General features: G+C 36.0%; 1 protein-coding gene across 2 annotated transcripts in view; it reads left to right on the top strand.

Moving 5' to 3' along the window:
• Positions 1–19893, top strand: part of prkcab (protein kinase C, alpha, b) — a 96392-nt gene extending 76499 nt beyond the window's left edge. Inside the window, exons 6-18 of one of the 2 annotated variants that reach the window (XM_020932324.2) lie at positions 2811–2967; positions 3614–3748; positions 6110–6203; positions 7265–7294; positions 9092–9232; positions 9649–9822; positions 11140–11231; positions 11740–11802; positions 12976–13114; positions 14819–14899; positions 15008–15115; positions 16711–16851; positions 19729–19893. In XM_020932324.2, the coding sequence (XP_020787983.1) occupies positions 2811–2967; positions 3614–3748; positions 6110–6203; positions 7265–7294; positions 9092–9232; positions 9649–9822; positions 11140–11231; positions 11740–11802; positions 12976–13114; positions 14819–14899; positions 15008–15115; positions 16711–16851; positions 19729–19893 (1520 nt within the window). The remainder of the gene's footprint in view (positions 1–2810; positions 2968–3613; positions 3749–6109; positions 6204–7264; positions 7295–9091; positions 9233–9648; positions 9823–11139; positions 11232–11739; positions 11803–12975; positions 13115–14818; positions 14900–15007; positions 15116–16710; positions 16852–19728) is intronic. The other variant, XM_055152594.1, reaches the window with a different exon arrangement.
• The last annotated feature ends 5909 nt before the right edge of the window (positions 19894–25802 follow it).

Raw genomic sequence — 25802 nt, 5'->3', positions numbered from 1 at the left:
ACCGACTGAAATGTCCAGACGTTGGGGAATCACTATTCAGGACTGAGGCGGTTTTCTTGTAAATATGCAGTACTTTCGGTTAGAGCTGGGAAATACAGTTTCCAGTCTGACCCTGGCCGGCCCCTTTCCATCTGTCACAGCAGGTCATGTGTGGACTTGATCGACAGAAAATTGTTCTCGAACGCAATTTTCCTTTTGTCACTTTCTAGAGTCTGATTATGTACAAAACTCTACAGACAATACCACGGCGTGTAAAAAAATTAAACAAAAAAAAATCTATACTTCTATTAGATAGTCTATTCTATTGTCTTACAGAATCATTTTTCTGTAGAGAGTCACGTATTGATCGCTTTAAGTTCTGTTTAGGCTGAGTGTTTATTTTAATATCACAACCTCTTATACTACAACAACTCCATACTTTTATGCACGTAGAAAATAATGTAATCGAACTGCAATTATTTATCCCATCTCAAATTTCATCCATCCATAGTTGGTGAAAAACTAGAACATATGCCACAGCAATTAAAGTCCACAAAATTAGAAGAAAGTTACATGACTGAAACACATGAACCAGATGTTTTTTTATATTTTGAATGTTGATCATACTCTTAAATGGTATGTTAGGAGTGAGTTTTCTCTACAGAGTGTGGTGTAATTATTGTATTTTATTTAAAAATGAAGGGTTTTCAACAGTTTATGAACATATCACTACGGATGATCATGTTTGTATTGTCCAACCTCAATGTTTAAACAATGGTAATTTTAAAATGATAAACAATAAACTTGGCATCTATTCAAAAGTATTCTGAGACTAGTTTTAGGACTGCTGAAACCCATGAATTGTGTGATAAATGTATTTACCAGTAGTGATACAACAGTTTTTTTGGTATGTTCTCTTTGTTTATTTATGTATTTTTTGTTTATTTATGTATTTATATATGTATATATGTATATATATATATATATATATATATATATATATATATATATATATATATATATATATATATATATATATATATATATATATAAAGTTTTTAACATTAAATTCTGAGCTCTATACCACACCAAAATATACATACATTGGCCTATTAAAAAAATAATGAACACTTTTATGCCTAAAGAATCATCAATTACAAACATGCGCTGCTCATTATGTAGTTTGTAATTGTGATTGACAGGTGTTTGTTTGTGTGTGCATTGGTGCGCGTCGGTGCGGACCCACTGGCCATTTCACTGTATGCCGTCGCCATGGTGAAGGTGGCATTCTCACTCCACCCGTTGCTTGGCTCCTGTTGCTATGAAACGGCACTCTTATGTTCCATGTGTCAGTTATCACACGGGGGGAAAACATGGCTCCCTCCTGCACATTTTCTGCTCACCTACAACTCCCGTGCACCAGACCTGCACCAATTCAATTACTATTACATCAACTGGGGCTCAGATGTGTCACCTACCAGGAAGGCTCATCGTCAAGTACATTTTGACCTCACAGCACCTTTTTGTGCAGCGTGCATAATGTTGTTTTTAGAGTTGGAACACCTGTGCAACATTTCTAAAAAAATTCAAAATGTAGCCTAATAAATGTCATAAAAGTGAAATTGGACAGAGGACCCTCTTCTCCCCCATTAAAAAAAAAAAATAATATTAACTTGAATGTAGGGATGGACCATTCCACCATTTTCAGTTCCGATACCAATTTCGATACTCTGGCTTAAAGTATCAGTCAATTCCCAATGTCAAGTGATACCAGTGTAGAGAAAACAGCATTATTCACTTAAAATAAGACCAAACTTACTCAAATGTGTTATGCAGGTGTTATTTAACTCTAAAGTCACTATAGAACAGTTCTGTATGAAAGAAAGTTCAAACATTTTGAGATTTTCTATTCCAACTATGACCAGGAAATAGTCTTATTATATCAGTTCATATGTCCATTCGGGATATCTGCTGAACCGATATTTGGACACCGATATCCAATCCTGCTAACCAAGTTGATAGAAACACTGAAATACAATAAACAATCGCTAAAAGTCCACCACACACGCCAGTGGGACAATTAGGTCTTTCCATGCCTCGGTGGGTTTCCTCGGGGCGCTCCGGCTTCCCTTATAAAAATAAAACAAAATAAGCGATGCCAGCCCCACTAAAATAGACTCAAAAAAGAATCAGAAATAGCTTGTCACTGCTGAACGAGCACCAGTGAGGTCATGGTTTCACAGCATAGTTTTCATCAATGACATGTGTTTATTTAGTTTGTTAGTTTTCAGTGGGACAGTCTACATTAATAAACATTATAATAATGTAATAATGCTAATAATTTTGTCATTATTGGGTCTATTAATGTGAACAGAACTGAAAAGAATTGCCTTTTATGACGTGAAAGTGCCTCTCAGGAGGAACCCACAGTTTGCAAGCGACTTTCTAAAAATAGATGCTCAAAGCTGCTAAAAAGAAGTGGACTTGGCAACTCTGAAAGCAGGCCTATCCTGCAGTAGATGCTCCTGTTCATGATAGAGAATCTGCATTGCCAAAGTGAAGGATTAATTGATTATTTCCTAACAAATGCTCTGTTCTTTTTATGTTACTATCTCCCATTAACACTTTTCTGTTTACTGAAAATTATCATGTGGTGTGAAACTGAACTAAGATTCATGTAAATTTGTCACTATTTTTGACTAAGTCTGTTTTTCTTTTTATTTCTGAAAAATCATATAATGACTCATCAATCTCAAAACAAGCAGATATTTAACCATCTGTCTCTGGCCTTGATTCAGGCACACTCTCTCTGTTTCTCTTATGTGTTTTAGTGGGAGAGGCCAGAAACCTGATTCCCATGGACCCCAATGGTTTGTCAGATCCCTATGTCAAACTGAAACTGATCCCAGACCCGAAGAATGAGACCAAACAGAAGACAAGAACCATCCGCTCCTCGCTCAACCCCTGCTGGAACGAGTCCTTTACTTTGTGAGTACAACATTGACATACAGGCAGTACAGTGTTAAATTCATTATAGGCTTGTACTGCTATGAAAAATAAAATAAACTTATTGAAGACCATTTTGATACTGATACTGAACCCCAAGACCACCAGCTTGTGACATGACGATAACCCGCCACGTTACAGGTCAGATTTTTGGAGAGAAGCAACCCCACTCATACTAAGATTTTAAAGGTGGATTTCAGTAATAAAACTTAAAATAAAAAAATCAATGCCAATTCTGTGAATAATTCAGGCAAAGATGGCGGTATGAAGGTGGCAGTCCCCCCATTGGAAAAGTTACATAGTGCACCTTTAAATTTTAAACACTAAATAAAACAATAAATATAAATCTTAAACAGTATCATCTTTTGAATGATAAGTGAATATTGTAAATGTTGATACTTGCCTGTTCAATATAACGCTGAACCACAAAAACATAACATTTAACTATTTAATCACTTTATATGAAATGCAAATCTGACTTAACCGTCCCATTAAAGCAAAAATTACAAAATATAATTATGTTATTAAAGCACTGTTAATGAGCATCTCTACTCATGTCACGTAATACCGCTTGATCTTAGTCTAGTTTTGAGTCTGACTCCTGGCTCTGCTCTTGTTTGTCCCTCAGTAAACTGAAAGCATCAGACAAAGACCGGCGCCTGTCCATTGAGGTGTGGGACTGGGACCGGACCACCAGGAACGACTTCATGGGCTCCATGTCGTTTGGAGTGTCAGAGCTCATCAAAGCTCCCAACTGTGGATGGTCAGTGCTCTTCTGCAGTACACTCATAGTTATACTGGTAATATAATGGTATTTAAGTATTGCATTTATGACTTTTTACACCAAAAATACACCAAACTGCTAATCATCATATTTGTGCTCCTATAATGTTAAAAATTGCTTTACTTTCCCTGGAATGTTCCTCAGTATTAAATTAAACTTATCCATCTCCATAGAGACAAGCTGAGACCAAATCAAATTACAAGTCATATCTGTGGTGAGGAGACCACACTGACAATAATATCAGTATTTCTGTTGCTGTTTTTAAAGGTATTCTTGAGCAATAAAGCAATAAAAGTAATAAAAAGTAAGTAATAAAACGTGCATGTTAGATAACTTTAATACCATGCAGGGGAACATTCCAGCAAAAGCCAGAAAATGATCATGGTAATGAAACCCTGGCACCAAAAGTTACATAGTGCTCCATTAGATTTTATATTGTTGCAGTAGTCGCACACACAAAATAACTGCAATAACAGCAAATAAACAAAGTGCTCATTGTTAACAATTTGTTCAATAAATGGCTGGGTTCAGATTACATCACAACCTTTTATGGAGACAGGTAAAGTGACTGTTGTAATGTTACAGTCTTGTTGTAACATACCAAGATCAAGGGCCTAATCCTCACAATTATAAAAAAAATCTGATTAACTATTTGTGTAATGACTCTCACCCCCCATTTGAGAATACGCCATAATCACTTTCTAGCAACTGAAATAATCTCTTGTGTATGTTTTTCATGTATGTTGTTGTTTTAATGTGCACTAAAATGCTGATTATGTTTTTCAAAGCCAAGTTACTGTTTTTTGCAAAAGTAGAAGTTTTATGTATTCATGTTCAAAGTTCAAAGTTATCTTTACTGTCAATTTCTTCACTTTTACTAGACATACGAAGAATCAAAATTACGTTTCTCTCTATCCCATGCGTAATAAATTAATGATAAATGGTAAATCGTGAAAAGGCATATAGACAGTCTTTTTTGGGGGGGTCAGGGGGGGTCTTAGTCCAAGTGTTCTTTCTGGAGTTTTGTTCTCAGGGAGGTGCAGATTCCTTGCTTCCTGGCCGTCTGGTGGGTAGAAAGGGGAGAAGAGATGTGCTTTTCTAGTTGAGGATGAGGCAAGTTTATAACAGGACAGGTGGCTATTAATTTTACCAACCAAGCACATATTTATTATATTATTTATACATTTTATAAACCTTGTATCAAACCAATTCAAAATGACTAAACAATCTGATCATATTTTCTTGACCTGGCTTCTTCTTCATTTGCAGACAGTTTGATGTAATGCGTGACGGTACAACAGTTCCTCTCATTCATAAACACTTTCAAATCACTTTTCCAAAGCAAAGTTTCCACTGCCACTTTCGACTAAACACAGCCTGATTGACCACGGCTTAAGGTTCAGAGAGACTTGAGGCTAAGCAGGCACGGAAAACAGGAGTCATGTTGTCTTAGATAAACCAGCATAGATGATATCATTATGAAACATTTAAAGGGCCCATATTATGATTATGTTATAATGTTTACTCATCACAAACACACCTGGAGTTGTGTTTTGTTTCATTCACAAATGTTTAACACACAAATCCTGTATATTTAGGCTAAATTCCTCTCTCAAACAGAAAACACGACATACACTTTTACTTGAATCATTTGGATAATGTCAGCCCTGGAATTGATAATCTCTACTGAAGTAAAGATAAAAGGTAGCTATTAAATTGGAAACTACTGCTTCATGCCATCACAAGGTGGAGTAAGTATTTTGAGCTTTGGAGATGTAGACAGACTAATAATAAAGGGTTATTCAAACATGTGTCAGTGAAACAAAACACAACTTCAGGTATTTGGTTTTTGAGGAGGTAACAGCATTATAACATGTTTTAAAACTCACAAGAGCCAATTTTGTGTTATATACAGAGTTCCCACAGTTATGAAAATCCTGGAGAAGTCATGAAATTTTGTAAATTCAATGAAAGTTTTGGAAAAGTCATTGAATTTTAGTATCTCTTTCACACAACTACAGTCTTCTGTTATGTTATCATTAGGCTATTCTTATTATTTCCAAACATTTGCTTCTTTTGTTTAACAGAGACAACAATAAATGCAGTGACAGTATTTTGAATGTTAAAAAAATTTAATACCATAACCATAAGGTGAATGTAAAGGGTTAACGTTTCATATTTAGCCCTAAAAGTATGTTTATTTCTGCACATGTAGGGTGCTGTAAAGTCATGGAAAAGTGTTGAAATTTTGTCAGTGAAAAAGAGTGGGAACCCTGAATATACGACTTTACCAGTCCAATGCTTTAACCTGGCATCCAAACTCTTATTTTTGTATTTCAGGTACAAGTTGCTGAACCAGGAAGAAGGAGAGTACTACAATGTTCCCATCCCAGAAGTTGACGACGTAAACTTTGAACTCCGTCAGAAATTTGAGGTAATGACAAACCACACATTTCAGCTGAAAAGTTCTTGTCCTGTCATCCTTCATATGTTGACAATTCAAATGTATTTTTCTCCCGTCGCCATGGTAACCTGCTCGTCATTTTTCAGCAGAGTAGGAGAAAGATCAGCTTCTGCTCCTGCTGAATTTGCAAATTTAATAGAAGTTTGTAAAAATTATGTAATAAGGATAGGTGCATTAAGTTAGGAAGCTGAAAGTAAAGTCATACATCAGCAGTGAAGATACTTTCTCCATACTTCCTTATGTTGAAGCTCTCTGTGCTCCATCTTTTAATTAAATCTTTTAAAAAAACATGTAGTATTTTCTTATTTTCAACACTAAAATAACACTGACTTGAATGGTTGAAATATGTTTGAAGTTTCTAATCATGATGTTCTAAAAATATATAGTCTTTTTTTTATTAATCTGCCTTTAAGATTATCAGTGTACAAGTTGAGAAATGTATTTTTGATTTAAACCAAACCAAAATGTTTTTCATTTGTTATATTTACAAGAGTAGATACTCATCAGGTCCTAACAGGTTAATGAATATGAAACTAGAAGTGAACATTTTAACAAGTGAGACCCTTCTTCAATAGGAACTTGGCATGGTTGATGAGCATGGTGCAAAATATTCAGCCTACGTACGCCATCTAGTGTCCAATCCGTGTCAAATGACAACTGTGCAAAATAGCCTATTACAATTTTGTGGGTGTTTCTTAATAACATTTCTACAATACCCTGTTTGCCATAACCGATTTCGACTTAAATAGCATTGAGGTTTGGTTATAATTTTAATCCTAAATAATGCTGTTGCTGATTTGAATTTTCTTTTCATAAAGTGCTGACCTTGACTATATCCTTACAGACTTCATACACGCTTGTAGTTGCCGTGGAAACTAGACAAAATACTGTGCTGGCCCCATCTGGCTCAAAGATGCATTGTTCTACCTCCTCTGTGCTTTTATTATGTGTTGTAACATGTCACTTTTTACAACAAAACTCACACACACACTAATTAAATAACTTTAATTCAAATGTTGTTTGTCTTTTAGGCCTGCCAGTTAAATATCCACTATTTAAAGGTAGCCTCTGCCTGCTGTGTTCTTCTAATGCTACCAGCCTGCTTCTCATTTTAGACTTCAGATTGTTTGTGGATCTCTGGCAGACATCCACAAACCAATCTATTTACTAACAAAAGCTTTCAATTGCAAAAAAAAAATGATGGTCACGATGAGACATCCACATCTCTGTCAGTGATATTGGACAGTAAAAACAGTCAAAATGTATGTTATTTCACTTACATTACCACAGGTTTTATACACAAAATCATGGCCATGTTATTGCTAGAAGGTTATTCAGTACTCTGCAATAATTATTACCACAAATCTATTGTAGTTTAAAGATTTAGAAATAGAAATGTTCAACATAAAATATCATCTTTCACATCAATTTTGGTTCTTGACCAAAATTCCTACAGGTTAACTAAGTTCAGGTCCCTTTATTGTTAGAAGTTAGGGTTACATTTTGTAGTTTGAAGGTCAGAGGCCAGGTATTTTTAGCCACAGGTTACGGTTCAGAAAAATAAAATCTTTTTGAGAAGGGCATCTGTTGCTTAAAGCACTCATGTAAATATTGTGGTTTTAATAGAATTATATAGTTATAGATAAAGATTATGCTAACAGGCTTGTAGGGAAAATTATACAAAAGCAGGGCAGCTGCACACATGTTCCTTTTTTGAACACAAGATGGCGATATTGTTAGTAAATAATGGCCTTTTCTGTCTCACACTGCACCTGCTGACCCTGCTGAAGTGTGGTCCCTCCTCTATAGTTTGGACTATAGAAGGCCTTTTTGACATGATGCATGACTTTAAACTCTGAATCTAACTCTGAATTACCAGGCTTTTTCTTTGCATGCCACATCTTAACACCTGAGGCAGTGTTATTGTGTATTTGTAGTAAAACTGGTGGTGCAATGTGAATGCTACACTTTCTTACCTCAAACATAAATATTCAGTATTTATGTATTATTACACCATATTCACTTATTTAGGAGTCAGATAAATTGTCTGTAATGTCTCTTCCTTAAATGTGCACTATGTAACAGTATCTGGCAGTGTCTGCTTGTCTCCATTTAGATAGAGCCATACTGTGGAACATTGTAATATTGACTTCAGTATTAATGGCAAATAACAATGACAACTACATGGAGACAAGCATGTGGCTTCACCAGAAAAGTTAAAAAGTGAACATTTAAAATGCAGTTTAAACACAATTATTCTCACTTATGTAAATATGAAGCAGAGGATTTTTTAATGTTTAGACTACTATGGTCACATTGTTATCCAAAAATGGTCACCTTGGCAACGGCTTTTACTCCACCAGCAGACAGAGACAGCGGTGCGAGTGGTGATGGGTGCGGGCGGGGCCCTAATTGCCCTTTAGTTCTTGTCTGCTGGCAGGCCTGTCATTATAACGACGGGGATCCATGGCTGGCTGGTGCCCCCCGCTGACGGTCCTCTTCGCAGTTTCTCAAAAAATAATTGTGAAAAGAAGATTACCCTCTATGAACGGCTGCATGTCAAAAAGTGCATGCTTCCAAATCTCATGGGAAAGGTTTAGTTCTCTGGGCCTCAAATCTGTGAAAACACATTCAAAGTACATTGAAATATAAAGATCTCTTGTTTTACTGGTGCCTTTTTGCTTTCTATATATTCTATATAAAGTCTTGCCTCCTGATTACAAATTCTGACTGGAATTATTAAGCACAAATGTAATTTGAACTCAATGTAGTGGTGTCCTTTTTATTCCAACTAAATGATTCCAAAGCTTATGAAAAGATTAATAAAAATATGTATTTCTTTTACTTTTTTATCACAGAAAGCCAAGTTAGGCCATGGCAAAAAAATGATCACACCAACCGATCATCGGCGCTTCAGCCTGCCCTCTGGGAACATGGACCGGGTCAGACTCAGCGACTTCAACTTCCTGGCTCTGCTCGGAAAAGGCAGCTTTGGCAAGGTCTGGAAAAAAACTGTCTAGTACCATTTTATAAGAACCTAATCAGCCTTAATACAGTATGAACAAAAAAACATTCTTAAGAAACTATGTGTTCATCAGTGTGAACCACGCCGCTGAATCTTGGATGGAATTTTCTGGGTTGATGACGTAGATAGAGTTTTATAATTAAGTAAGATCTTCTTCTGTATTTTTTTCTTTTCTTTTAATTTTTTTTCCCCAGATTGCAACAATAAATATTTATCACAGATACTATCCTACCAAACCACCTAATAATTAGAAAAATGTGAACACCTGTCCTATGCACTTTAAGTCATAGTGTTTGTGCTTTATTAAGGCTTTTAAAAGTATAGTTATATAAAGTTTTTTCTATGGTCCTGTTTGTGGCACATCTATTCACCTTTGCAATTTTTCTATAGGTGATGCTAGCTGAGATGAAGTCCACTGAGGAGCTGTATGCAATCAAGATCTTAAAGAAAGACGTGGTGATCCAGGATGATGACGTTGAATGCACGATGGTGGAGAAGCGGGTGCTGGCCCAGAGAGACAAGCCCCCTTTCCTCACACAGCTACACTCCTGCTTTCAGACGGTGGTGTGTACTTCAGCCCAGACCTATCTCTATTATTACATACAATAGTCCATTCATCATCGTTTCAGATTTTCCTTCTATGTATGTGCTGTCATCACCATCATCGATCATTCAGTCTCTCCACCTGCAGTTTTTATTACTGGCCTCCGCCTTAAAAAGCACAGACCACCTGTGAATACAAAGCCACACAAAGCGCCGGTGACGTGAGCAGTGGACGCTGATAGGAACACTTACTGAAACCTTATACATATCAAAGTACAGGTGCATTTATCAGTGTGAACATCAGTGTTGGTGATATCTAAGATTGCTTTTTTTTCCATATAGATGCGCTAAGCTTCACCAGTCTCTTTGTGCTCATGCATGTCTGCCAAATCATCCTCAGTGCAACAAATGTGTCTTTTTGTGGCTGTATGTTTATATAATTGTTTAGCATATGTATATATCGGTTCAGTATTTGGGCTTTTAGCATATCAACTTTAAATCTCCAGCACATTTTATTTTTTCATATTTTGCTTCAGTTAATCTGCTGCCTAATAAGTACTTATAAAGCTTTATTTAAAAACTTTAGCACAAAGGGAAACTGCACAAAATGTGACTACACTGCTCTCTTATATGGGTTAAAAAGAGCTGTGGGGGAGTTTTATTAAATTTCAATTACATAATTTTAGAAAACTCATCAAGATCTACCCAAAAATATCAGCAGAGCTTATCCGCCATTGTTTGCTTTGGATTCTAAACAATTTGTATCGCCAAACATTTTGATTAGGGGTGTGCAAAAATAGTAAAATATTGTATCATTTAATGTGATGATACAGTAACGATATCTTGGGCTGCTGTATTGATATATTGCCAAAAGTATTTTTTTGGTATATTTTACTCAATTATTTTGTTACTGCGCTACAGATTTATTGCTTGTGTAAGGGGAGGGAACTTGTTTATGTGACACATTTGACATTTTCACTGTTTTGATCAGTGTGTTTCATATGAACTTTGCACAAGTAGTGGTTTAACAAAGACGTTTAGCATCACAGCCATTGCTTTTATTGAACCATATCAAATCGATTTGCAATATACCGAATCGAAAGTGCCTTGTATCGAGATATGTATCGTATCGTGGCCTGTGTATCAAGGTATGTATCGTATCGGCCACGTCTTAATGATACAGAGCCCTAATATTGATGGATCTCTAATATATAACGTATAGCATTAAACACCTTCGGGGCACTTGGGTGAATCACTTTTGGTATTCTGCTTCTGAAAATGGCCTAAAAATGTAAATACTGAAATTTGTCATTAACCAGGATACTCTTTTGTTTCCAGGACCGACTTTACTTTGTCATGGAGTACATCAATGGAGGCGACCTCATGTACCACATCCAACGCATGGGCAAGTTCAAAGAGCCACAGGCAGTGTAAGGATTAAAGTCTTTCGTTGTGTGTTGTGAGTAGATTATGACATTATTAGAGTATTTTACTGGATAAAATACAGATTTATATTTAAAATTCTGTTTGATAGTGATGTTTTTGTTTTGTTTTTTGCCATAATATTAAACTTTCTGAACTAGATTTTAAGTTCAGAGTGAGTCAATCCAGAGCACAACCAAAACAATACTCTAGGTAATAACTAATATTTTCTGCATTCAGTTTTAACCAAAGTCAATAACAATTTCTTTGCTTTTGAAGCCCAAGGCCAAGACATTAAAAACAAATTTAAAAAACAGATTTTCTTTTCTGTTTGTTATCGTGTAAGACCTCATTAAAAAACATCAATAGCCCTTTGCAATTGGGTTCAAATGGTTTGTGCAATAGCAACAAAAATACCAATTACTATATTCAGTATATGTTTTGAATTCATTAGGAGTGCAGATGCATAGGCACAAACATGACTGAAGTTTGATTCCATATTATTTTATTGTGCAGATTTTATGCAGCAGAGATTGCCGTTGGATTATTTTTCCTGCATCGAAGAGGAATCATTTACAGGTATCTCCAAATGTTTGAATGACCTCTGACTGGAGTGAATTCTGCCTCTTATTAAAGACATATTTTTGTCCACAAAAATGTAGAAGCAAAAATGTTTGACAAGGAATGCTGTTAAGATGATTTTGAACCTACTTTTTCTACTTTAGTCACTTAACTGTATGAATACTACGCCACAAACAAAGCTGAACCTTATACGGCTGCTCTTCTCAGTGTTTTGTGAATAATTATAGTAGTTTCCACTGGCTCTGGAAACTTTCCAGAGCCAAACTCGCGTGGGCTCATAATAAAGATGGTACCTCAGTGAGCAGGGTGGAACCAAGAATAATATGAGTTATGCTATTTAATTTAATCTTATACTTGTTCTGTACCGCTCACAGAAGCCATGCCAGCTGCACCTTTCTCTTTAATTTGCTCAACATATCACGCTGTGTTTTGTCTCTACAGTTTGGGTTTTTACAAAATTGACATGTTTTATTTATTTTAAGATAGATCTATTTATTTATTTATTCTAACATAAAAATGCATATGACAAGTTGGACTAGAAATTTTACTAAAACACAGTTAGAATAATTATACTTAAGATTTTAAACATTTTAGATTTCAACTTTTACTTCCTGTTTGTAAATATTACAAGAGGGAATTCCATAACTGTTACCTAGCAACCATGTAGTACACTGGGCCAAAACGTGTGTACACACAAAATAATATCTGACAAATAAAAATATGAGAAAACACATTTATTTTGTTGAAATATTGAAAATATTAGGGGGGGAAAGTATTTCTTCTGTGTAAACTGTGCTGAGCTGTATTCAGTCTAAAACAGAACTGTGTACTTCAAGTCATTTTCAATTTTCATAACATATTTTTCAAGTTTTTTTCATAAATTGCTTCTTGATTGGTGTAAAACTATAATATATATTTACACCAAATATTATCCCACCAAATTAAGTTAAAATTCAAGAATCATCAGAACCTTTAACCTTAACAGGAGAGACGCAGTTTACCAAGTTGTAGCTAATTTGCTGCCTGGAGCGTAATAATTATATACGGCAGTGACATGACAACAGTTAATGGTGCCACTGTAATTGATGCAGTGTTTAATTCTCCATGTGACAGTAACATTGGGGAATCATAATTAAAATAAATACATGTGAATCCTGTGCTCTGCTGCAGGGATCTGAAACTGGACAACGTGATGCTGGACTCAGAAGGTCACATTAAAATCGCAGACTTTGGCATGTGCAAAGAAAACATGTACGAAGGCATGACCACGCGCACCTTCTGTGGTACACCTGACTACATCGCTCCAGAGGTGAGACTGATCTAGATCACCTCTATATGAATGAATGAATTTTATTTGCTTTAACATTAATAATACAGAACATGATGAACTGTAACATTTAACAAGTCACAGTGAGTTTGAGAAGGAGTAGAAAGAAGGGCTTATTCTGGTTCCTCTTAAAGGAAAAAATTTCTGGTGGAGAATCCATCACCTGCTTCTCTCCATGGTGATATGCCTGGAATGTTCCCATGTTCTTTTTTTTATACTATTTATCTCTAAGGAGACAGCAGGTGATAGCGCAGGGCCAAGTTTCATGACAGGTGATGGATACATTTAATTTACATTTATTAATTTAATTTACATTTAAGATGTTCTCCATGGAGACAAGCAGGCGGTGAACTGTCCACAAGTAAAGTTACACAGTGCACTTTTAAGAAAATGTGTACAATAGTTTTACAAACAATAATATCTGGTATTATTAGGTTAGGTTATTAGGTTAGGTAACTGGTACAGGGTCCAGGACAATCAGAAAAGGGAAAAACATGTATTTAAAGATTACGCTTTGTAACCTGTCTTGTGCAACATTGGCCACCTGATGATCTCCATGGAGATGTTATTGCTTTATCCAGAATGTTACATGGTATAGCATTAAACTTATCTAGCTCAATGAAGACAGGTGATGCCATCAGGTTGTTATAGGTTGTTATCAAGGTATTTTAGTAGTAAAATCACTTGTAATTGAATAAATGCAAGATAGGTCTAATGCCATACAGTGGAACACTCCAGGCAAAACAATAACACCTCTATGAAGACAAGCACCTAGTACCAGACCCCAGTTATAAAAGTATGTGCACCTTCAAGTTGTATTTGTGAATATTCAACTAAATATATTCTATTACATTAAATTATGTATAATCATATTTAATTTGCCAACATATTTTACTTACAAATAATACACCCACAGTATCTGGTTGCATTCCCTCTTCAGAAAATTACATCTAACTGCTCATGACTTCCCTTTACATTATAACAAAATCCTCTACATTTCCCAGGTCACATCAGGAGCTATATATCTGTCTCTTGTGCTGATTTGTGTCAGCAGTGGAGCGTCTAATTGCTCTTTAGTGAACTGTGAACATTTGAAAAGTGCAGCTGCAGTGGCTCTCGGCGCAGGATTGTCTTCATGATTAGTGTTAGAGTGGATGTGTGTCTCCATGTGGGGGTGTAACAAGTAGGAAGGCAAATTGGCTGGTAGCAGAAAGATCCCATTGTTACTGTTGCTCAAAATAGTCACTTTATCTAATGACGCCGGGTTTGAGTTTCCAAAAGATATCGCTGCTGCTCTTTTCATTATCTCCTCTGTAAATTAAATCCACAGTTTAATTTGAATATTCAAGAGCATTTTTACATCTCACTAGGTTTGTACAGTTATCATAATCAAATCGAAATTGCAATATGAGTTGGCACAATTATCAAAGACTGCAATGTCTTCTAAAAAGTACAAAATATCTTTCTGTCTTCTCATGGAAAATTCTTTTTATGATATGTTCTGAAACTCATGGGATTTTTGATATATGAGTCTTCTTTCAAATGTTAGTGGTCCTGGAGTTGTTTACAATGTGCAATCTGAACACCATCCTACTTTTTAAAACATATAAGTGTTATTATGATACTAACTGAACAGTGTTTTCATTGCATTAAACAAAACTTAATAAACTCTTTGTGTCTTTTTAGATTATTGCATACCAGCCTTATGGGAAGTCAGTGGACTGGTGGGCCTATGGAGTTCTTCTGTATGAGATGCTTGCAGGACAGGTAACTAATTATTTTAGGGTTTTTTTTATTAAATGCAATGACAACTCAAATAGTTTGGACAACGTGAACAATACAATAAACAACATTGCTCCTTTTGTCCCTCTTCAGCCCCCTTTTGATGGTGAAGATGAGGACGAGCTTTTCCAGTCCATCATGGAGCACAATGTGTCTTATCCCAAATCCATGTCGAAAGAGGCAGTGTCCATCTGCAAAGGAGTAAGTGTTACACCACAATGTCCTCTGATCCTTAACTTTAACAACCTCAAACCCTGATTGGAGTAATATCTGATTTATATCTAGAGTTAATGTAATTGGACAAAAACAGGTATTTCACAATTTCAAAAGAATGGACCATAAAAATTAAACTAACTCATATGTAAGGATAAGGTATCATAAACAAACACACATGTGCAAATCATCACAGATTAGAGGTGTGGAGGTTATTCTAATATCAACAATGGCATGAATATTGTTTTGAATACTGCAAAAAAATCAGCAAAAACCACCTAGTGCCTCCAATCGGAATACACTACATGATTTGTAAGAACCCTGGAAGTTGTAGACTGCGCACCGGCCAATCAGCGAAGAGCTGTTAAGCCATGACTGGGTTTCTTTTTGTGGTGCAGCACAATAGTAAACAAAGCAGTTGAGATGGATGTAGATGAAGCCATGCATTCTGTGTTGGCAATGATTCCTGAGATCGAGGATCTAAAGCCGGAACAAAGAGAATGTTTGGTGAACTTTATCAAGGGGAAAGACGTTATTGCCCTTCTTCCCATGGGATTTAGGAAAACCTTAATATACCAGTTAGCCCCGTTAGCGGTGCATTACATACATCATGACCAAATAGCAGCGATTGTTTAAATAAAAAAAGTACCCGTCTACCATCGAGAAAATGAATGCTGCCAGGTCAGATGGTTTCCACAAAGTGAAACCGCCTGATGAATCAGGCTAGCAAAAAAACAGATTGAACCTGAAAATGGACAGTAGTTATATTATAAATATACATGACTCTGCTGTTAACATAATATCATGAATATTGTTCTTGAGATACTAAAATAATATTTGAGATGTTCATTTTTTCAATATCGCCCTCTCCTAACACAAGTATTTGTTGCTTAATCACTGTGTACATACAATTTACTCATGCAATTAAAAAGTGAAAGTGTAACTTCTTAAACTTAGGTATTGTTTCTGGGTACAGTTTTTCTGCTTATTTTAGAGGAAACTGTCTATTTTTGGAAGTGTCTACCTCCTGTGTCCCACCTGGGCCTTTTCTGTATTATCACATAGAAGTGGTGTCATGCCTGTCCATTATTATTTACCCACAAGGAAATGAGTTTTCATTCTCACTTTTCACACCAGAGTAGATTCAATTAAGGTGCAGCCTGAGTCATTCAAAAACAAGGGGACCTGTGCGTACTGTGAAATTACATTCCGCAAACATATTATAGCAAATAAACAGAGACGCTGTCATGGTTCGCTTCAATTTTTTTGGAAACAGAAATTGTCTAATAAAACAGATGGTACTTTTTAAAGCAGTAGAGAGAGACACTTTACCAACACCTATAGAATGACTATAATTTAGAGCTTATAGACTTAAACAAACTTTATTGATCCACAAGGGAAATCACTTGGACACAGCTGACAAATATAATATAATAACAAAGAGCAAAAATATAAATGGTAATAATACATTCAAAATAAGTAGCAAAAATACCAAAAGACTGGTGTCAAACAAGGAATAATTATATAAATGTAAATGTACAAGTAAAAATAAATATTTAATTATAACATTTATGTTGTCTTAGCTGATGACCAAGCACCCATCCAAGCGCTTAGGGTGTGGACCAGAGGGCGAGCGCGATGTCCGGGAGCAGGCCTTTTTCAGACGCATCGACTGGGAGCGCCTCGCCAACAGAGAGATCCAGCCCCCCTTCAAACCTAAAGTGGTGTGTACAATCTGTCTCATACAGGCGGCAGAAACTCATTTGATTTGGAGTACACTGGGTTGGTGATTGTAATGATATACTTACTCTGCAAAAACTCTAATCTAGCCCAGTTAAGATTACGGCACTTGAATTAAGAAAGTTGTATAATGATTTGAATAGATTTCACTTGACAAGTAAAATGGACTACCAGTGGAACAAGACTTTTTGTACTTAAAATATAAAAATACATCTGACTAAACTTAAGATAAAAAAAAAAACACTTAAAATAAGAAACAAAATCTAATGTTGCTTGAATTAAGAAAACCTTTCTCCACTGGTAGATCATTTCACTTGTCAAATTGAATCTACTCAAATAAAGAAAAATGATCTTAAGCTAAGTCATTTTAACTTACAGAGATATTGCTTTTTTGTGGTGTACAATTAACCAAGAGGTGGTAAGAGTGGTAAATGTATACAGCTTTAAATGGTGATCCTAAATGTCACTGCAAAATGTAAAAATAATGCTATGATAGTTTTTAAATCTCTTGTGTTTAATACTATGTGTTATGCATATCACAAATTGGTTGAAAAATATAAATTAATAAACAAAAAAGTTAAATTCAGCATCCAGATACAGTTAAGAATTCAGAGCATTAAGTCATACCTGGATCTTGACTTTCTGAAAATGTCTATGAATAGTAATCATACATTTTAAAACATAATCTTGCTAACAGCTCAACTAAACAGTGTAAAAATACATTTGGCTTGTTATTGTTTTTCTCAAAACGTTACGCAGTATGGCATTAAACGTTAATTAATCTCCACGGAGACAAGCAGGTGAGAAGTTATAGGTCTCATCTATCGAGAGGTGATCCTGCTCAGTATTAGAATACATGCTTTCTAAGTTATTTTTGCTATCAAAACACATGAAATTGAGAAAATGTCCCAGAATGTAAGTCAGACAGACTTGAGACAAAACCCCAGCTACGGCCACCAGTCCTGAAATTAGTCTCCTCTCTTTAATTAGCCACCTATGCACCTTCCTCCTCCCCCCTTCCTCTGCCTTGGGTGGTGCCTTGGTGAATATAAATAGCCCTGTTAACTGCAGAGTTCCCTCACTGTCCCCTCCGCAGCCACAGTAAATGGTGGGATTACGTAGCGGAAGTATCAGGCTCCATTCATACTCAGAGGAAGCAGGACTGAATGTAGGTCCCATGTCTTTGTGCGCTGTGAGCTCATCTATGCGTCACTGTAGTCTGGAGGGAGGGTTCTCCTGAGGCTAAGTTTGTTAATATTAATGTTACACTATTCTAAACCAGGCTGACCTGACTGAAATGCTGTATGTCTAAAGGGACTTTTGCTGCATTTTTCATTCTCAGTGCAAATGCATTTACACATTTTTCTGGTTTGCTAATTATGTAATGAAGGATCATTCTCAATTGTTTTTGTTGAATTAAATTTATTTTTTGTACTTACGCTTAGTTGCAAGCAAACTATTTTATTTGTAATTCAAGAGTATTTTTGGTTTATGTATGTGCGCTTTCACTGTCAGAATTTCCCCAGATTTCGGACGGGGCCACAATTGGCACAAAACGATGAATGGTTCAAGTTTTATAGGTTTTTTAACATGAGGTAAGCTCCAAGTTTAAGGCCAAATACTTTTTAGCTCTTCTCTATGCACAAATACACTATGGTCAGGGAAATATAGTCTTCATAATCTGGAGAGCCTGACAGCCCAGAGCCACCCCCACACTGATGCACTGACCTCCACTGTGGACGACTCTAATCTAATTACAACCTCTGCCTGGTTACACACGCGCTTCGACATTTCCCTGCACCTTCCCTCTGGGACCCATGGCGCGCTGTCGAAAAGCAACAGGATGAAAAGTCTGATCGTTTAAGTCGCGAGTGGTAAACTAATCATTAGAGTCCCTCTGATCAGTGTGTGATGCCTTTAAATGAGACAAATAAAAGCACAGAAAAGCTATTTACAAAGTTCTGTGATTTGTGTTTACAATATTTGGTGATATATAATTCTACAGAGGGATGAGGAAGATTATTTGGTCAAGTCACAGTATAATCCAAAAAAGTCAAATTCCAATTCTACACTCCAAAAAGTACATCTAAATATAAGATGCTTTTGATCTGGTTGTTTATGTCACTTAATTACTTATTTTAATTACTTTTAATAAACCTTGTCACAAACTTGAATTGTGATCTCTTTCAGTCCGAATGAATGAAAGTGAATTAAGATCTCATTTATTTGGTCATGGTTTTAATAATTGGCAGTAAGCTGAATAATGGCAATTTTGACATTTCTTTTCACAATAACTGCAACATAAAAACTTATATAGTGACACTTACCTCACTATTGTATCTATCAATCCTAAAGTCTCATAGTATAGACCAGGGGTCACCAAACCTTTTTCTCTGGGGGCCACTTTATCACTCTTGACTGCGATGGGGGGCTAGGGTCGGGTCAGCCGTATAACTGGCCGTAGCATTGTATGACCCTGGCGACGTAGACGTAGTCCTTACACTGAACAAAATATTATCAGTCGTCCACTGTTCTGTGAAAACTCTGCACTCACACAGTTTTCATACTTTAACATTCATCCTTTTGCTGTCCTTAACTGCACTACAGTACTCTGCGTGTGCGTTGACTGTCACTTTTTGATCTTGAGCTTGTCAGGTGACGAAAATTCAATGGCAAATGTAAATACGTTATATAATTATTTAAATATAAATATAAATACTTCATATAAATATCATCTATATCATTTAATTGAAAAACGCAACAAAGCAACAAGATGCTAACATGGTATTATTTGCCAAAAAGTAATAAAAAAAATAGGCCATGTATGACTGCATATCTAATCTATTGCTGATCTTTTTCAGTGCGGCAAAGGTGCGGAAAACTTCGACAAGTTCTTCACCCGCACCCAGCCCGTCCTGACCCCACCAGACCAACTGGTGATCGCCAACATCGATCAGAGTGAGTTCGCGGGCTTCTCCTACATCAACCCTCAGTTCCTCCACCCCTCGCTGCACAGTGTGGTATGAACAGGAACTACAAGGACTCTTCCAAAACAAACTACAAATCCCAGACAACCGCCATCAACATCAATCACAATAGCTCGTTACATATTGGTCAGAAGATCATTGCGAAGTACCAAATTTATTTCAGTTTTATTTACGTAATCCTTATTTGTACAGGTGAGCTATTCCTGTGTATAATCGTGTAAACTTTGGATCACTGTGTAAAATGTTATATATTTATTTATAGATTTATTGTTTTACCATTTCAACAGTAGTCAGCCACCGCTATACTGTAGGTAACATTCAAATAGCAGGTTAATATTTGCAGATTATTATATGTTTTTGTTATTTTGAACTTTACTGTCATTTTTATCTTAGCGTCCAGACCAACTATAGTACAGTACTGTTACATAAAGCATTAAGAGTGCCAAAGTTATAATTAAGCATTTCCAACCACCTTCAAATCTTCTATTTCCCTCTGTTAACACAGTTTAATCCTGGCCCAGTCTGTTGAGTGTACAGTAACAAACTATTTATGTTGTGGGCAGAGTAAAGTCCACCACATAGGGTCAGAAAAACCTGAATATTTTGGTTGAAGTTAAAAAATCCTAGTATATGCACAAAGCAGTCCTCTGTCGCATGCTAGTTTTCTGACTCTATGGGCAGTAGACTATCTATGTAAAGGTTAGTATTATGATAAAAGCTATGTTATGTATTATTGTTGTAAAGAGAAAAGTCTTAAAATGTCTATAAAAATGCTTATGTTTCTGTTTATGTTCCGCTTAATCACTCCGGAGATGTTTACCCTCGTCAACCATTTTTGTAAATATATATTTCAAAAGAGATTTTATACTACAAAATGAATGTGCTTTTACTACCTTAGATCATTTGAAGATTTCTATGTGTTTAGATGACCCCTTACAAGAAAAAGTTTGGCAGAATCTTTGGTAGCTTTGTATCAGCAGATCTTGTTATATGTATTTCCTCTATCCATTTGTTTTCTACTACTGTGTCATAGAGAATATGCAGCACGTATCTTGTACGTGATTGGACGCCCTTTTTGCCTTGGTCGCCTACAGGCCGCCTCCTCCTGTTTATGGACTGAAATCATGTAGTTATAATAAGGATTTTTGTCTTTTTCCGTGTATTTTGTGTGCATGCGATCTAAGCATGTGAACACCCTTTGCATGGTACTGAAAACTCCCCCTGGTTTTGAAGCATGGAGCCTCCAACATTAACACGAAGTAAACCAGCAAGTATTGTATGCTTTCCTGCTCTCCATCCTCTCCCAGTGCTTCATGTAGCCCGCCATTTTGGCTCAAGAGCTGAATTATAAACAGTGATAAACAATGTATTAACGCTTACGTTCGTGCCATACCGGGTCCTTTGTTTCACGAGTATTACTTGTTGTTTTTTGCTACTTTGAGCTACAATACAATACAGCTTCTTAAAACTGCCAAATTGAATGTCTTTGGATTCCCTTATGTAGTTTTGTAACTTGATGTCACATTATCTGGACCAAAATGAGACTGATGATGACTGTTTACATGTCTCACATTGAGAAGTTGCATTGGCACAGGATCGGCCCATTATTACAGAACAGTACCGCTACAGGAGTTATTAAAGGGATGCTTGTGTTTCCTCTGACTGCCCCTGCTTTCTTTATCCTCACTCTTCCTGTTCCTCTGTTATTTGTGCTATGGATACTGTGTATACAAAATAAACTATAAATATGTCTGAATACTCTGTCTGTCACAGTTGTGCACTATTCAAATGGTATAAAAAGAATATGTCGAGCTAATACGTGTATAATGTCCCTTCAGAGATCAATATGGCTTTATAATAAATTGGAAAAGGCACTTAATTTACACCCCTGACAGGTATCCATGGTAATGAGATACTTATTATTCATGTCACCTGTTTAATCAATGTCACTCAATATCATGTTTCCTGTAGGCTATTCTATAACAGCACAGGAACTAACAGTCAGTGTTTAAAGGTGATTTGTGCTATTACCACTGAAGATATACGAATACTCATGTTTAGACACATATCTACACTAATAAACTGAGCTCATAGGATAAATTAATTTACCCCATTTCAGCAATAAAAGAAATATTGTAATATTGTATCGTTGAAGTTCTCATGATATTACCATCACAATATATCACATTACAAGTCTCTTTTCTTAAATCAAGAGTTATGGTGCAGCAATATCTAAAAAAAAGACTACATAGACCATGATTCTTTGCTCCATTTCAAGTAGATTACAAGAAGAAATAACAGTTCTAGACACGTTTAAGTCTTAGTTCTTTGGATTAAGTCTTGTCAAGGCATTTTTAGAAGAATATGGATATTGTTACATCCCTAATCATGAGCCTCCCCACCATATCATGAGACTTGGATATCGTTACACCCCTAGTAATTTATATGTAATAACGATTCTAAAATAATTTATGCATTGAAGAGGTTCAGTATCTCAGTAAGCCAAGTCTACTCATAAGCATTAAAGTGGGACTTAACACATAAATGCCACCCAAAACCACATTTCAGATAGAGCTTCTAAACTGGTCAGTACCTGGAGGCCTGAAAAAAAGAGTGACGGAGGAGGGGATTTGGGGAAAAGTGTGATAGTGTGTGTGGTCTATCCAAACTCCGCCCCTGCAGCCAGGTGTTTGTAATCAGAAACGCCTGGATTTAATCAGAGCATGTTACCAACTACAAGATGCAGAGGCTCCTGGAGACAGAACATGCTCAGTTTTATACGTTTTTGACCACAAAACTGCACATGTTTTATTGGAGGAGTAGCTGCTACTGAAACACCATGTTAATAGAAAATGTGGATTTACTGTTTATTTCTGCTTAAAGTAGTTCTATTATTTTAACATAACTAATCAGAGCCAACCAAATCCACTAAGGCCTTCAGGTCCTTCATATTAAATTGTGTATGATCCTCAAAATTAGAGGTGGGACCAAGTCATTGTTTAGCAAGTCTCAAATAAGTCTCAAGTCTTTGACCTCAAGTCCGAGTCAAGCCTCAAGTCAAAGACAAGCAGGTCCAAGTCGAGTCTCAAGTCACTGGTATATAAGTCCAAGTAAAGTCCAAGTCGTCTGCTTTGAGCTTCAAGTCATTTCAAGTCTTTAAACTAAAGAACCAAATATAGCTTTGATTTTTGCAATTTATATTAATTTTAAACTAAATTGTACTTCAAAAGTCATCATATATGAGTATTTATATAACAGTTGTAGAAATGCAATTTTTTTTCTTTTTAAATGTCTTGACAAGATCTTAGTGTGAATCATTACGGTTAGAATAGAAAGAATGAAAAGTGCTTAATAGTTAATTTGTCAACTAGTCTAAGCATCAAGTCTTCTCAAGTCACAGGCCTCAAGTCCAAGTCAAGTCTCAAGTTATGGTCTATTTTATCAAGTCAAGTCTCAAGTCAAAAAAATAGTGACTCAAGTCTGACTCAAGTCCAAGTCACGATTTGCAAGTCCCCAACTCTGCTCATTTTTTTCAGTCTATGCAGTTATATGTAGTCTGTGCAGTTTTTATGTTAATTCTGTGTATGTCTCACTGCTTTTGTTGTTTTGTTCAGTTTGACTTTTTTTTAGTAAACTATTGTAAACTAATCTAAGCCTTTCACTTAGATGTACAGCTCTCTATCAGATGGAACTACATTTCCCAGTGTCCTCTGCTCCTCTCTTCCCGCCAGAGGAGCTGTCCAGTGCTGACCCGCCTCCTCCTCCTCCTCCTCTCCTCCCACCCCCGCGGAGAGAGACGGTGCAGAGCAGAGCGCGCTGTGGCTCCGGGACCAGACGCATCTCATGCACTTTGGCTGATGTGCTGGACTAGTAACACGTTTCTCTGCCTTTTTCTTGATAAAGGAATTAAAAAAAAAAAAAAAGTTTAATTCCTTTACAACAGCTTGAACTGAAGGATTAACAAGACCGATTTCTAAACAGGTAAGCACAATAACCTCATAGAATCACAATTTTTAATTCACATTTTATTCACTTGTGTACCATGCTTTCTGAAATCAAGCAATACTGAGAACGCCTATGTTGCTGTTTATCTGAAATCTTATGCTGTATTTGAATCTGTACTTATGAAAAGACGCTGTTCATGCAAGGACAAGGCAGCTGGATACATATTATTGACATAGATGTAAATTGAGCCTCGTATCGATCTAACAGGGTTCCAGTACTTAAAATAGAAACGGATATATTGACTATGCATCTTTAAAAAGTCCTTCTGCATGACACATTTGACTGATGTTGTAGGCATGATGGTTAACTTCCTAATACGTGCAATGCTGAATACATGACTAAACTAACAATAATAACTTCATATGTTAACAATGTAGTTCTGTGTTAACTTGCATTGTCCATATTTATATAATTTGAGTGTTATTAGTGCATTGAGACATGGTTGTTAATGTAGATGCAACCTGGGCTAGATGCAATCCAGGTTATTACTTCAAATTGGTCATTTTTGGAAAGGGCACCAATTTATTTTCTTGCTTGTTTCAGAAATGCACTCTCCTTTTCTAGCTTTGCCAATACTGAAGCTCAGACTGAAACTGTTCACCTTTTCACAAACGTTATTAGCCAAAGTTATAGTCACATTTCCCTCTTGATACGAGATTTCCTCTTTGGGACTTCTGCCATAGAAATGCTCAGTTTTGGATAAAGTGATCGTTTGTATTCATTCACGGTAAGACGCATGCCCCCGGAGTTCATTATGTAATTGTGTATTCTTCAGCACACTGGCTGATGGACAAAGGGTTAGGCTCGGTTTCTTTACATTTACTGGAAACACAAACTGCTATTTTGAACGGCCTGGTCTAAATATAGCTCAGCAGTGGTCTAGAATTACACACGAGTCAACTCAACTCTGATGCTATTGATTAATGTTAAGCATATTGACGGATCTCACTTCCTAAATCTTTCTAGTTACTGAGAAGTCACTTGGGCATTTCATGTCAACAGAAATGGATGGATTCTTAATGTAGAAGTGTCTCATATCTTTTGGAAATCTCAGTACTGAAAACTGTTCACAGACTTTGCTGCATTAGTCTCCATAACAGCCCTAAATGCAATTTTGAGGACATTTAACCTGTCAAGTAAAATAATATTGATCCCATATCAGCATTGTGGAACTGATTTTGTCAATGGGTCTGTTTCATCAAAGGTGACAGACGAACAGCAGCACAGGGGAGACTTCAGGAACAATTTATGTATAAAATAAACTTGTTCTGGTGCTATTATAGGGTTGCTGAAAGAATCCAAAATTAGGGAAAGGTCACATTCACAGGACAGAAATTAACCTTTCCTGAATAGCTTTAGAATTCATTCATTCATTTTATTTTATTTGTTTAAGCAAGGTAAAATAAAATCAACAACAATAACAAAAAAAGGAGTAGGATGAAGTCTAAAAAACTTATAATGTCCTGCCTCAACTATTCTGTCAAATAGTTGACACTTTTTTTTTTCTTGACTTTTGGAGTGTTTATCTGTCCTATGCATTACATGAATACACACACACACACACACACACACACATATATATATATAAAAATATATTTGAATGATCTTGAGCTGTATCAAAACAAGACCACATAGATTAGTATACGGCCATGGACAAATATTGAATATGTGGATGACTGAAGGATTAAACAGATCATATAAAAGAAATCAATACAGTTTAATGTTGAATAGCACATTCTATTGTTTAAATAAAGACTTTTTTATTATTATTATTTTTGTGTGGTATCAAAATCGGTACTGAATATCAAGTCTATTCCTTAGCATTTAAATCTTTCTTTCGTCACTAGTTGTTGTAGGTGTTCAAACATGTAAAGCTAAATAAATTTAATCATAATAAATTAATCATCTGCTCCTCCAGGTCCATTCAGCCTCCTCTTTCTCTG

Source organism: Boleophthalmus pectinirostris, unplaced genomic scaffold (assembly GCF_026225935.1).
Source record: "Boleophthalmus pectinirostris isolate CB_2022bp ecotype Guang Dong unplaced genomic scaffold, ASM2622593v1 HiC_scaffold_17, whole genome shotgun sequence".
NCBI lineage: Eukaryota > Metazoa > Chordata > Actinopteri > Gobiiformes > Gobiidae > Boleophthalmus > Boleophthalmus pectinirostris.
The sequence above is the reverse complement of the archived record's forward strand: the minus strand, read 5'-3'. Positions and strand labels throughout refer to the sequence as shown.